Here is a 15,192-nt window from a genome sequence, read left to right as displayed (position 1 = left end):
GCGCGGCGGCTGCAAGGGGCCAGGAACCCAGATCAAGCAGCACCGATCCCATTCTCACTGTGTCTTTTATTGAGTTACAGCAACATGGGAGGGAGCATTTAGGAATTTCAGGAATCCAATTAGGACCCCCAGGATGCTGTAAATTCTCTGTTTTTACTGCCTTGTAAAGGTTGTAGTTATCTGCCCTATGGCCTTGTATAAATAGGTGTGTAAATTCTGTTATCTTCTGTTGTCACTGTCTTGTCAGGATGTCATCTGACCTACGACCTTACATAGATAAGTGTTACTTGTTAATGGCCTTGAAGGCATCTGTTGCAGACAATACAAAAAGGAGTTGTTCTCTCAGCCTGCACAAAATGGAGGGTTCCTGTCAGCATACACAAAATGGAGTCAGTCATGTCAAGTCCGCTAGTGGACAACAGGGATGGCTTTTGTCAGGCAGGTCAGGGTGGGGGAGGCCTTTGTTAGGCAGGTTTTGTGGCGGGAAGTTTTGGCGGGCATTCTTCTTCCATGAGGAAGGGTGTACAAAGGGATGGGAGGAAGGGATGGGAAAACAAAATGGAGATCAGACAAACCCGATCACAACAATATAAGAATATAATTATTAATAATAATAAGAGAAGCAGCGTGGCTCAGTGGAAAGAACCCGGGCTTTGGAGTCAGTGGTCGTGGGTTCAAATCCCGACTCCACCAACTGTCAGCTGTGTGACCTTGGGCAAGTCACTTCACTTCTCTGGGCCTCAGTGCCCTCATCTGGAAAATGGGGATGAAGACTGTGAGTCCCCCCCGTAGGACAACCTGATCACCTTGTATCCCGCCAGCGCTTAGAACAGTGCTTTGCACATAGTAAGCGCTTAATAAATGCCATTATTATTATTATTATTAATAAGGCCACTACTCGAGCACCCCGGCCGGAAGCCCCGCCCCCGTCGCCTAGGTGACGGCCGCCGGTAGCCCCCGCCCTCCCGTTGCCTCGGTGACGGCTCCGGGAAGCCCCGCCCCCGTCGCCTAGTGACGGCCACCGGAAGTCCCGCCCCCGTCGCCTGGGTGAGCGCCTCGGAAAGTCCCGCGCCCCCGTCGCCTAGTGACGGCCACCGGAAGTCCCGCCCCCGTCGCCTGGGTGACCGCCTCCGGAAGTCCCGCCCCCCGTCGCCTAAGTGACGGCCCCGGAAGCGCTTGCTGCCGGCCGGGGTCAGGCTCGCGGGGGCTTCCGGTCGGACGCGCCGATCGCCCGCGTGGGGCCCCGGAGGAGGAGGAGGAAGAGGAGGAGGAAGAAGTCGAGCAGGGCGCCATCCATCCCCATCATCACCGCCGCCATGTCCCACCTGCCCATGAAGCTCCTGCGCAAGAAGATCGAGAAGCGGAACGAGAAGCAGCGGGAGCGGAACCTCCGCAAGCGCCAGCGCCGGGAGCTGGAGCAGCTGGGTGAGCGCGCCGATTATCCGCCTCACGCGTGTCCCCCGGTTATCCGGACAGGAGGCGCGGGCGCCCCCCAGTGGCGGGCGGCTCTCCCTGCATTGTGCCCCCGTTTCATGGGTGCGGGACCCGATTATCCACGCACCCGCGCGGGGGACGCCGGGTCCGATTATCCGCGTGTGGGTCCTGCAGGCGCGTGCAGACCGATTATCCGGGGCGCGCGGGCCGGTTGCCCGTACGCGGGGTCGCGATTATCCGTGCACCTCTCCGATCTTGGGCGCGGAGGCCGTTTATCCGCACGCGGGTACCCGGGCCGCCGGTTAATCCAGTGAGCGCGAATCGATTATCCGCCGCCAGGCCCGCTCAGGAGCCGGTTATCCGGGGAGGAGGCGCGGGCGCCCCCCAGTGGCGGGCGGGCGGCTCTCCCTGCATTCTGCCCCCCTTTCGTGGGTGCGGGACCCGATTATCCACGCACCCGCGCGGGGGACGCCGGGTCCGATTATCCGCGTGCGGGTCCTGCGGGCGCGTTAACGCCGATTATCCGGGGCGCGCGGGCCGGTTGCCCGTACGCGGGGTCGCGATTATCCGTGCACCTCCCCGATCTTGGGCGCGAAAGCCGATTATCCGCACGCGGGTGCCCGGGCCGCCGGTTAATCCAGTGAGGGCGAGTCGATTATCCAGCGCCCGATCCGCTCGGGAGCCGGTTATCCGGGGAGGAGGAGGCGCGGGCGCCCCCCAGTGGCGGGGGACTGGTTATCCGGGGAGCGCAAATCGGTTATCCGGCGCCCGACCCGATCTGGTGCCGGTTATCCGGGGAGGAGGCGCGGGCGCCCCCCAGTGGCGGGGGACCGGTTATCCCCATACCGGGCGCCGGTTATCCGGGGAGCGCAAATCGATTATCCAGCGCCCGGCCCGATCTGGAGCCGGTTATCCGGGGAGGAGGCGCGGGCGCCCCCCAGTGGCCGGGGACCGGTTATCCCGGTAGTGGGCGCGCGATTATCCATGCACCTCCCCCGGTCCTGGGCGCGGAAGCCGATTATCCGCACGCGGGTGCCCGGGCCGCCGGTTAATCCAGTGAGCGCGAGACGATTATCCGGCGCCCGATGCGCTCGGGAGCCGGTTATCCGGGGAGGAAGCGCGGGCGCCCCCCAGTGGCGGGCGGCTGCTCTCCCTGCATTCCTCTCCCCCTTCGGGGGTGCGGGATCCGATTATCCACCTTCCCGCGCGGGGGACGCCGGGTCCGATTATCCGCGTGTGGGTCCTGCAGGCGCGTGCAGACCGATTATCCGGGGCGCGCGGGCCGGTTGTCCGTACGCTGGGTCGCGATTATCCGTGCACCTCCCCGATCTTGCGTGCGGAAGCCGATTATCCGCACGCGGGTGCCCGGACCGCCGGTTAATCCGGTGAGCGTGAGTCGATTATCCGGCGCCCGATCCGCTCGGGAGCCGGTTATCCGGGGAGGAGGCGCGGGCGCCCCCCAGTGGCGGGCGGGCGGCTCTCCCTGCATTCTGCCCCCGTTTCGTGGGTGCGGGACCCGATTATCCACCTTCCCGCGCGGGGGACGCCGGGTCCGATTATCCGCGTCCGGGTCCTGCGGGCGCGTTAACGCCGATTTTCCGGGGCGCGCGGGCCGGTTGTCCGTACGCGGGGTCGCGATTATCCGTGCACCTCCCCGATTTTGGGCGCGGAGGCCGATTAGCCGCACGCGGGTGCCCGGGCCGCCGGTTAATCCAGTGAGCGCGAGTCGATTATCCGGCGCCCTATCCGCTCGGGAGCCGGTTATCCGGGGAGGAGGCGCGAGCGCCCCCCAGTGGCGGGGGACCGGTTATCCCCATACCGGGCGCCGGTTATCCGGGGAGCGCAAGTCGATTATCCGGCGCCCGGCCCGATCTGGAGCCGGTTATCCGGGGAGGAGGCGCGGGCGCCCCCCAGTGGCGGGGGACCGGTTATCCCGATACCGGGCGCCGGATAATCGACTTGCGCTCCCCGGATAACCGGCGCCCGGCCCGATCTGGAGCCGGTTATCCGGGGTGGGGGCGCGGGCGCCCCCCCAGTGGCCGGGGACCGGTTATCCCGATACCGGGCGCGCGATTATCCGTGCACCTCCCCCCACGATCCTGGGCGCGGAAGCCGATTATCCGCGCGCGTGTGCCAGGGAGCGCCGGTTATCCGGTGAGTGCAAGTCGATTATCCGGCCCGCTCTGGGCCCAGCTATCCGGGCGGAAGACGCGGGCGCCCCCCAGTGGTGGGAACCGGGGCGCGATTATCCGCGCTCCCCCCATTCTTGGCGCTGGAGCCGATTATCCGCGCAGTGGACGCGCCGGGCCCGATTATCTATATGCGGGTTATCGGGAGGCGGAGACCGATTATTATACAGTGCTCTGCCCATAGTAAGCGCTCAATAAATACGATTGATTGATTGATTGATTCGGACAGGAGGGCGACGCCCCTCTCCCCCGCCCCCAGTCGTGCGGGAGCCGGTTATCCGGACAGGGGGGTGTATGTTTGTATTATCCGGGCCGCGCCGTCTGATTATCCGCTCCCTCGCGCTTGGGGGTTAATAATACTAATGGCATTTATTGAGCGCTGATTTCATTCATTCACTCAGGCGCATTTATTGAGCGCTTACTGTGTGCAGAGCACTGTACTGAGCGCTCGGGAAGTCCAAGTTGGCAACATATAGAGACGGCCCCTACCCAACAGTGGGCTCACAGTCTAGACGATGTGCAAAGCACTGTTCTAAGCGCTGGGGAGGTTACAAGGTAATCAGATTGTCCCACGGGGGCTCACAGACTTAGGCCCCATTTTCCAGGTGAGGGAACTGAGGCCCAGAGAAGCGACTTGCCCAAAGTCACCCACGTGACAATTGGCGGAGCCGGGATTTGAATCAATCAACCAATCGTATTTATTGAGCGCTTACTATGTGCAGAGCACTGGACTAAGCGCTTAATAAAACTGGTATTTGTTAAGCGCTTACTATACGCCAGGCACTGTTCTAAGCACTTGGGGGGGGGGGGGGGGGATGCAAGATGATCAGGTTGTCCCGCGTGGGCCTCCCAGTTTTCATCCCCCTTTTCCAGATGAGGGAACTGAGGCCCAGAGAAGTGAAGTGACTCGCCCAGAGTCACCCAGCTGACAAGTGGCGGGCCCGGGATTCGAACCCACGGCCACGGCCTCTGACGCCAAAGCCCGGGCTCTTTCCACTGAGCCACGCTGCTTGTTCGCTGTGACCGATTAATCTGTAGGAGGCCGAGTGGATTATCCGCGCGCCGGTGGGTGGGGGGGCCTGGGCCAGTTTCTGGAGCACCTTCCATGTGCGCGCGCAGCACTGGACACAACGCTCCGGACAGCGCCTTAGAATAATGGTAAGAATGGGGTTTGTTGAGTGCTTACTATGTGCTGAGCACTGGAGTAGATACTACCAGAAAAGCAGCGTGGCTCAGTGGAAAGAGCCCGGGCTCTGGAGTCAGAGGTCCTGGGTTCAAATCCCGGCTCCGCCAATTGCCAGCTGGGTGACTTTGGGCGAGTCACTTCATCATCATCATCATCAATCGTATTTATTGAGCGCTTACTATGTGCAGAGCACTGTACTAAGCGCTTGGGAAGTCCAAGTTGGCAACATCTAGAGACGGTCCCTACCCGACAGTGGGCTCACAGTCTAAAAGAGGGAGACGGAGAACAAAACCAAACATACTAACAAAATAAAATAAATAGAATAGATATGGACAAGTAAAATAAATACATAAATAAATAGAGTAATAAATATGTACAAACATACATATATACAGGTACTTCACTTCTCTGGGCCTCAGTTCCCTCATCTGTAAAATGGGGATGAAGACTGTGAGCACCCCCTACCATGGGACAACCTGATCACCTTGTAACCTCCCCAGCGCTTAGAACAGTGCTTGGCACATAGTGAGCGCTTAATAAATGCCGTCATTATTCTTACCGGGTCGTCAGGTTGGAGCCAGGCCCCGTCCCACGTGGGGCTCCCAGCCTTCGTCCCCATTTTCCCGATGAGGGAGACTGAGGCCCGGGGGAGTGAAGCGACTGGCCCAAGGGCATACAGCAGACCTTAGAGAATAATAAATAAATAATATTAATGGCATTTGTTAAGCGCTTACTCTGTGCAAAGCACTGTTCTAAGCGCTGGGGAGGATACGAGGTGATCAGGTTGTCCCACGGGGGGCTCACAGTCAATCCCCATTTTCCAGGTGAGGGAACTGAGGCTCAGCGAACTGAAGTGACTTGCCCAAGGTCACACAGCAGATGTGTGGCGGAGCCGGGATTCGAACCCATGACGTCTGACGCCAAATGGCTCGGTGGAAAGAGCCCAGGCCTGGGAGCCAGATGGTCCTGGGTTCGAATCCCGGCTCCGCCACTTGTCTGCTGGGTGACCTCAGGCCAGTCGCTTCACTTCTCTGGGCCTCAGTTCCCTCATCTGGAAAATGGGGATTAAAACTGTGAGCCCCCCGTGGAACAACCTGTTCACCTTGTATCCTCCCCGGCGCTTAGAACATTGTTGGCACATAGTAGGCGCTTAACAAATGCCACCATTATCCTTATTATTATTATTAACTTCTCTGTGCCTCAGTTTCCCCATCTGCAAAATGGGGGTGAAGACTGTGAGCCCCCCCAGGGGACAACCCGATCACCTTGTGTTTACCTCAGCGCTTAGAACAGAGTAAGCGCCGAACAGGTGCCGTCGTCGTCATCCCAGCAGATAAGCGGCGGAGTAGGATTGGAACCCAGGACCTTCTGACGCCCGGGCCTGGGCTCTAACCACTAGGCCACCCTGCTGCTTCACCGTAAACAGACCCATTCCCTGCCCACGACGAGCTTAGAGGGGGAGTCTAGACAAGAGTTGAAATCAATAAATGAGGGAGCCCACTGTTGGGTAGGGACCGTCTCTAGATGTTGCCAACTTGGACGTCCCAAGCGCTTAGTACAGCGCTCTGCACACAGTAAGCGCTCAATAAATGCGATCGAATGAATGAGGGAGGGGGGGCATAAATGGTGTGAGGCTGGGACGGGGGGGAGGAAGAAACCGTCTCTATATGTTGCCAATTTGTACTTCCCAAGCGCTTAGTACAGTGCCCTGCACATAGTAAGCGCTCAATAAATACGATTGATGAGGATGATGATGATGATTTTCTGAGCGCCTGCCGCGTGTGTGCAGAGCACTGTGCTGAGCCCTTGGGAGAGGACAGTGCAGCTCGTTCGCAGACACGTTTCCCCCCCCCACAAGGAGCTAATGAGAAGCAGCGCGGCTCAGTGGAAAGAGCCCGGGCTTTGGAGTCCGAGGTCATGGGTTCAAATCCTGCCTCCGCCACTTGTCAGCTGGGTGACTTTGGGCAAGTCACTTCACTTCTCTGGGCCTCAGTTCCCTCGTCTGTAAAATGGGGGTGAAGACTGTGAGCCCCCCCGTGGGACAACCTGATGACCTTGTAACCTCCCCAAGCGCTCAGAACAGTGCTTTGCACGTAGTAAGCGCTTAATAAATGCCATCGTTAATGACCCGGGGAGACTGACCTTCATTCATTCATTCATTCAGTCGTATTTATTGAGCGCTTACTGTGTGCAGAGCGCTGGACTGAGCGCTTGGGAAGTACAAGTTTATCCAGCTTGGGGAATTTTTTTTTTTATGGCGTTCACTAAGCGCTTACTATGTGCACCGTTCTAAGCGCTGGGGAGGTTACAAGGGGAGCAGGTTGTCCCCCACGGGGGGCTCACAGTCTTCATCCCCATTTTACAGATGAGGTCACTGAGGCCCAGAGAATCAGTCAATCAATCAATCGTATTTATTGAGCGCTTACTGTGTGCAGAGCACTGTACTAAGCGCTTGGGAAGTACAAGTTGGCAACATATAGAGACGGTCCCTACCCAACAGTGGCCTCACAGCCTAAAAGGGGGAGACAGAGAACAGTAGCGCTTAATAAGTGCCATTATTATTATTACAGATGGATTCTCTGCCCATCAGTAGTAAAATAAAATAAATAATGGCATTTATTAAGCGCTTACTATGTGCAAAGCACTGTTTTAGAGTAGGGTCATTGTAGAAACAGCGTGGCTCAGTGGAAAGAGCCCGGGCTTTGGAGTCCGAGGTCATGGGTTCAAATCCTGCCTCCGCCACTTGTCAGCTGGGTGACTTTGGGCAAGTCACTTCACTTCTCTGGGCCTCAGTTCCCTCTTCTGTAAAATGGGGATGAAGACTGTGAGCCCCCCGTGGGACAACCTGATCACCTCGTAACCTCCCCAAGCGCTCAGAACAGTGCTTTGCACGTAGTAAGCGCTTAATAAATGCCATCGTTAATGACCCGGGGAGACTGACCTTCATTCATTCATTCATTCAGTCGTATTTATTGAGCGCTTACTGTGTGCAGAGCGCTGGACTGAGCGCTTGGGAAGTACAAGTTTATCCAGCTTGGGGAATTTTTTTTTATGGCATTCAATAAGCGCTTACTATGTTGCCAAACTGTACTTCCCAAGCGCTTAGTACAGTGCTCTGCACATAGTAAGCGTTTAATAAATACAATTGAATGAATGATTGAAGAGCGGCGGAGTGGGATTAGAACCCAGGTCCTCCGACTTCAAGCCCCGGGCTCTTTCCGCTAGGCCGTGTTGCTACGGATGGATTCTCTGCACATCAGTAATAATAATTATAATAATAATAATAATAATAATAATGGCATTTGTTAAGCGCTTACTATGTGCAAAGCACTGTTCTAAGCGCTGGGTAGTAGAGTAGGAAGCAGAAAGCAGCATGGCTCAGTGGAAAGAGCCCGGGCTTTGGAGCCAGAGGTCATGGGTTCTAATCCCGCCTCCGCCACTTGCCGGCTGTGTGACCTTGGGTAAGTCACTTCACTTCTCTGAGCCTCAGTTCCCTCATCTGCAAAATGGGGGTGACGACTGTGAGCCCCACGTGGGACAACCTGATCACCTTGCATCCCCCCCCAGCCCTTAGAACAGTGCTCGGCACATAGTAAGCACTTAACAAACGCCATCATTATTATTATTAGTAGGAGAATTGTAGAAGCAGCGTGGCTCAGTGGAAAGAGCCCGGGCTTTGGAGTCAGAGGTCATGGGTTCAAATCCCAGCTCCGCCACTTGTCGGCTGGGTGCCTTTGGGCAAGTCACTTCACTTCTCTGGGCCTCAGTTCCCTCATCTGTAAAATGGGGATTAAGACTGTGAGCCCCCCCGTGGGACAACCTGATGACCTTTTAACCTCCCCAGCGCTTAGAACAGTGCTTTGCACACAGTAAGCGCTTAATAAATGCCATCGTTATTATTATTACGGGTGGATTTTCTGCACATCAGTAGGAGAATTGTAGAAGCAGCGTGGCTCAGTGGAAAGAGCCCGGGCTTTGGAGTCAGAGGTCACGGGTTCTAATCCCGCCTCTGCCACTTCAATCAATCAATCAATCGTATTTACTGAGCGCTTACTGTGTGCAGAGCACTGGACTAAGTTCTTGGGAAGTCCAAGTTGGCAACATATAGAGACGGTCCCTACCCCACAGTGGGCTCACAGTCTAGAAGCTGCCACTTGTCAGCTGGGTGACTTTGGGCAAGTCCCTTCACTTCTCTGGGCCTCAGTTGCCTCATCAGTCAAATGGGGATGAAGACTGAGCCCCCCATGGGACAACCTGATCACCTTGTAACCTCCCCAGCGCTTAGAACAGCGCTTGACACGTAGTAAGCGCTTAATAAATACCGTCATTATTGTTATTAGTGGCGGGGAGACAGATGTGAATACCCTTGACAGACGTCAAGGCCCTGCTGAGAGCTCCCCTCCTCCAGGAGGCCTTCCCAGACTGAGCCCCTTCCTTCCTCTCCCCCTTGTTCCCCTCTCCATCCCCCCCTTCTTACCTCCTTCCCTTCCCCACAGCACCTGTATATCAATCAATCAATCAATCAATCGTATTTATTGAGCGCTTACTATGTGCAGAGCACTGTACTAAGCGCTTGGGAAGTACAAATTGGCAACACATAGAGACAGTCCCTACCCAACAGTGGGCTCACAGTCTAAAAGGGGGAGACAGAGAACAGAACCAAACATAGCAACAAAATAAAATAAATAGGATAGAAATGTACAAGTAAGATAAATAAATAAATAGATAAATAAATAGAGTAATAAATATGTACAACCATATATACATATATACAGGTATAGATGGATATATGTTTGTACAGATTTATTACTCTATTTATTGATTTATTTTACTTGTACATATCTATTCTATTTATTTTATTTTGTTGGTATGTTTGGTTTTGTTCTCTGTCTCCCCCGTTTAGACTGTGAGCCCACTGTTGGGTAGGGACTGTCTCTCGATGTTGCCAGTTTGTACTTCCCAAGCGCTTAGTACAGTGCTCTGCACACAGTAAGCGCTCAGTAAATACGATTGATGATGACGATGACTAGAAATCAGTAAATAGGTAATAAGTCGATGGATTTGTTGATTGATCGCCCAGAACTGTGGCACCGCGGGGCTGGTTTTGGGGGGTCCCTCCAGCCAGGCTGGCATGGCCGTGCCCTCCGCCACAGGCGGGCGGGTCTTGACCGCCGGGCAACCGTGTCTCCCGACAGAGTCCGGGGGTCCGGGGGCCGAGGGGTCGGAGGCCGGGGGTCCGGGGGCCGAGGGGTCGGGGCCCCCGGCCCCCCCCCCCCCGGCCCCAGGACCACAGCGCCCACAGCAAGAAGAAGAGGAGGAGGAAGAAGAGGAAGGAGGCGGCCAACGAGGAGCCGGGTAGGAGGGCGGGTCACCCACCGGGTGGACCCCCCCACATCGCAGCCCCCGGGGTGGGCCGGGGCAGGCGCGCACACATACACATAAACACGCACACACATAGACACAGACACACAGAGACAGACACAGACACATCATCATCATCAATCGTATTTATTGAGCGCTTACTGTGTGCAGAGCACTGGACTAAGCGCTTGGGAAGTCCAAATTGGCAACATCTAGAGACAGTCCCTACCCGACAGCGGGCTCACAGTCTAAAAGGGGGAGGCAGAGAACAAAACCAAACATACTAACTAAATAAAATAAATAGAATAGATAGGTACAAGTCAAATAAATAAATAAATAGAGTAGAAAAATATGTACAAACATCTATACAGGTGCTGTGGGGAAGGGAAGGAGGTAAGATGGGGGGATGGAGGGGGGGGCGAGGGGGACAACAGACATGCAGACACAGATACAATCAATCCATCAATCGTATTTACTTAGCGCTTACTGTGTGCAGAACACCGTACTAAGCGCTTAAGTACAGACACACACATAGACACAAATAGGCACACAGAGACAGACACAGACACACAGATATAGAGGCACACACAGACAGACACAGCAGACACACAGATACAGACACACACACACACAAATAGACACACATAGGTACGCACACACGTAGAGACACAGACACACACACATAGACACACAGACAGGGACATTCATTCAGTCGTATTTATTGAGCGCTTACTGTGTGCAGAGCACTGGACTGAGCGCTTGGGAAGTCCAAGTTGGCAACATAGAGAGACGGTCCCTAGCCAGCAAGGGGCTCACAGGCTAGAAGTCTAGAAACTAAAACTAGAAACTGGAGCTTTTCGAAAGTACACTTACTACAGCACTCAAACGGCAGCAAATCTCAGGCATCATTCATTCATTCAATCGTATTTATTGAGCGCTTACTGTGTGCAGAGCACTGGACTAAGCTCTTGGGAAGTCCAAGTTGGCAACATATAGAGACGGTCCCTACCCAACAGCGGGCTCACAGTCTAAACACAGACACACATAGACACACAGACACGCACACGGAGAGACACAGACACGCATTCATTCATTCAATCGTATTTATTGAGCGCTTACTGTGTGCAGAGCACTGGACTAAGCTCTTGGGAAGTACAAGTTGGCAACATATAGAGACGGTCCCTACCCAACAGTGGGCTCACAGTCTAAACACAGACACACATAGACACACAGACACGCACACGGAGAGACACAGACACGCACATGTAGACACACAGAGACAGACACAGCGGACACACAGAGAGACACAGACACAGAGACACGTAGACACACAGACACAGATACAATCAGTCAATCAGTCGTATTTGCTGAGCGCTTACTGTGTGCAGAACACTGTACTAAGTGCTTAAATGCAGACACACAGATACGCACACACATAGGCACACAGACACACAGAGACAGACACAGACACGCACACAGACACGCAGACACACAGAGACAGACACACAGAGAGACGCAGACATGCACAGACACAGAGACAGACACACAGAGAGACGCAGACATGCACAGACACAGAGACAGACACACAGAGAGACGCAGACATGCACAGACACAGAGACAGACACACAGACACAGACACACATAGACACACAGACATGCACACGTAGGCACACAGACACACAGAGACAGACACAACACACAGAGAGACACAGACACACATAGACACACAGACACGCACACGTAGACACACAGACACGCACAGACACACAGAGAGGCACAGACACGCACAGACGCAACAGACACACAGAGAGGCACAGACACGCACAGACACAACAGACACACAGAGAGGCACAGACACGCACACGTAGACACACACACACACCCCAGCCCCGGGCAAGTCACACCGCCTCTCTGGGCCACACTCGCCTCCTCCGCCCCGTGGGGGAAACCGAGGCGGGCCCACAAGCCCCGGAGGCCCCTCAGCCCCCGGAGGAGGAAACCGAGGCCCAGGGATGGTGAAGAGCAGGGGTGGGGGGCTGGGAGTCGGGAGCAGGACGCTTAGGACAGTGCTTGGCACATAGTAAGCGCTCAACAAATCCCGTCGTTATTAGTAGTGTTATTATTACCTCTCCCTCCCCCCTCAGAAACCAAGAAGGTCAAGTCGGAGGAGGCCAAAGAAGAGGAGGACGAGGAGGAGGCCAAAGAGGAGGAGGAGGAGGAGGAAGGAGACGAGAATCCGGCAGAGGCCCCGGAAATTCCCAGCCTGCCCCTGGGCCTGACGGGTAACGGGAGCGCGGCGGGAGCGCGGCGGGAGCGGGGCGGGAGCGGGGCGGGAGCGGGGCGGGAGCGGGGCGGGAGCGGTCACTTCCCCGGCCCGACGCCCAGTACAGTGCCCCCGAACCAAACCAGACAAGCGGCATCATAGCCGAGGGGCTACAGCCCGGGCCCGGAAGTCCGAGGTCCTGGGTTCGAATCCCGGCTCTGCCGCTTCATCACTTCTCTGGCCCTCGTCTGGAAAATGGGGGGGGAGACTGGGAGCCCCACGCGGGGCGGGGGACCGGGTCCAACTTAGTACCGTGCTAAGCGCTTAGCGCAGTGCTCTGCACACTGTAAGCGCTCAATAAATGCCATTGAATGATTAGCTTGTGTCCAGCCCGGCACTTAGTACAGGGCCTGGCACATAGTAAGCGCTTGACAAATATAGTACATACATATTTATTACTCTATTTATTTTACTTGTACATATCTATCCTATTTATTTTATTTTGTTAGTATGTTTGGTTTTGTTCTCCGTCTCCCCCTTTTAGACGGTGAGCCCGCTGTTGGGTAGGGACTGTCTCTAGATGTTCCCAATTTGTACTTCCCAAGCGCTTAGTACAGTGCTCTGCACACAGTAAGCGCTCAATAAATACGATTGATGATGGTGATACCATCATCATCATCATAATAAAAACCGGTGCTCAGTAGGGCACTCCACACATCATCATCATCTTCATCATCATCATCATAATAATCATAGGCGCTCAGTAGGGCACTCCACACATAACAAAAATAATAATAATGTTGGTATTTGTTAAGCGCTTACTGTGTGCCAACGTATAGAGACAGTCCCTACCCAACAGTGGGCTCACAGTCTAAGCACAGACACACATAGACACACAGAGAGACACAGACACACATAGACACACAGACATGCATACGTAGACACACAGGCACACAGGCACAACAGACACACAGAGAGACACACGTAGACACACAGACACGCACACGTAGAGACACACAGAGACAGACACACAGAGAGACACAGACACGCACACGTAGACACACAGACACACACAGACACAACAGACACACAGGGAGACAAAGACACATGTGCTCTGCATATAGTAAGCGCTCAATAAATACGATTGATGATGATAGACACACATACATGCACACGTAGACACACAGACACACAGAGACAGGCACAACAGACACACAGAGAGACACAGACACACATAGACACACAGACACACACACGTAGACACAGACACGCACAGACACACAGAGACAGACACAACAGACACACAGAGAGACACAGACACGCACAGACAGAGAGAAACACAGACACGCACAGACACACAGAGACAGACACAACAGACACACAGGGAGACACACACACATAGACACACACGCACACGTAGAGACACACACACACACACCCCAGCCCACGGGCAAGTCACACCACCTCTCTGGGCCACACGGTTGTCCCGTGTGGGGCTCATAATCTTCATCCCCATTTGACAGATGAGGGAACTGAGGCCCAGAGAAGAGAAGTGACTTGCCCATGGTCACACAGCTGACACGTGGGGGAGCCGGGATTAGAACCCATGACCTCTGACTCCCAAGCCCGGGCTCTTTCCACTGAGCCACGCTGCTTCCCCACATAGCAGGCGCCCAGTACAGCGCTCCGCACACAGTGTATGCGCAGCGCGGCACCCTGCCTCCATCCCCGTCCAACCCGATTAGCTTGTAATAATAATAATGATAGCATTTATTAGGCGCTTACTATGTGCCAAGCACTGTTCTAAGCGCTGGGGAGGTTACAAGGTGATCAGGTTGTCCCACGGGAGGCTCACAGTCTTCATCCCCATTTTACAGCTGAGGGAACTGAGGCCCGGAGAATGAATTGATCGTATTTATTGAGCGCTTACTGTGTGCAGAGCACTGTACTAAGCGCTTGGGAAGTACAAGTTGGCAACAGATAGAGACGGTCCCTACCCAACAGTGGGCTCACAGTCTAAGAGAAGTGAAGTGACTTGCCCAGAGTCACACAGCTGACAAGTGGCGGGGCCGGGATTTGAACCCATGACCTCTGACTCCAAAGCCCAGGCTCTTCCCACTGAGCCCCGCTGCTTCTTGTTTCCAGCCTAGCGCTTAGTAGTAATAATAATAATAATAATGGCATTCATTAAGCGCTTACTATGTGCAAAGCACTGTTCTAAGCGCTGGGGAGGATACAAGGTCATCAGGTTGTCCCACGGGGGGCTCCCAGTCTTCATCCCCATTTTCCAGATGAGGGAACTGAGGCCCAGAGAAGTGAAGTGACTTGCCCAAGGTCACACAGCCGACAAGTGGCGGAGGCGGGATTAGAACCCATGACCTCTGACTCCAAAGCCCGGGCTCTATCCACTGAGCCACGCTGCTTCTACAGTTCTCCTACTCTACTACTGATGTGCAGAGAATCCGTCCGTAATAATAATAACGATGGCATTTATTAAGCGCTTACTGTGTGCAAAGCACTGTTCTAAGCGCTGGGGAGGTTACAAGGTGATCAGGTTGTCCCACGGGGGGCGGCTCACAGTCTTCATCCCCATTTTACAGATGAGGTAACTGAGGCACAGAGAGGTGAAGTGACTTGCCCAAGGTCACCCAGCCGACAAGTGGCGGAGGCGGGATTAGAACCCATGACCTCTGGCTCCCAAGCCCGGGCTCTTTCCACTGAGCCACGCTGCTTCTCTGGTACAGGGCCTGGCACGTAAT

At 54.9% G+C, this 15,192-nt stretch overlaps 1 protein-coding gene across 1 annotated transcript in view; it reads left to right on the top strand.

The window, feature by feature from the left end:
• Nucleotides 1–1,235: 1,235 nt before the first annotated feature.
• Nucleotides 1,236–15,192, top strand: part of DDX18 (DEAD-box helicase 18) — a 42,614-nt gene continuing 28,657 nt past the window's right edge. Inside the window, exons 1-2 of the mRNA XM_038751611.1 lie at nucleotides 1,236–1,425; nucleotides 12,315–12,452. Of these exons, the coding sequence (XP_038607539.1) occupies nucleotides 1,317–1,425; nucleotides 12,315–12,452 (247 nt within the window). The 5' untranslated portion in view covers nucleotides 1,236–1,316. The remainder of the gene's footprint in view (nucleotides 1,426–12,314; nucleotides 12,453–15,192) is intronic.

This window comes from Tachyglossus aculeatus, chromosome 1 (genome assembly GCF_015852505.1).
Source record: "Tachyglossus aculeatus isolate mTacAcu1 chromosome 1, mTacAcu1.pri, whole genome shotgun sequence".
Classification (NCBI taxonomy): Eukaryota; Metazoa; Chordata; class Mammalia; order Monotremata; family Tachyglossidae; genus Tachyglossus; species Tachyglossus aculeatus.
This window is presented reverse-complemented; position numbering and strand designations above follow the sequence as displayed.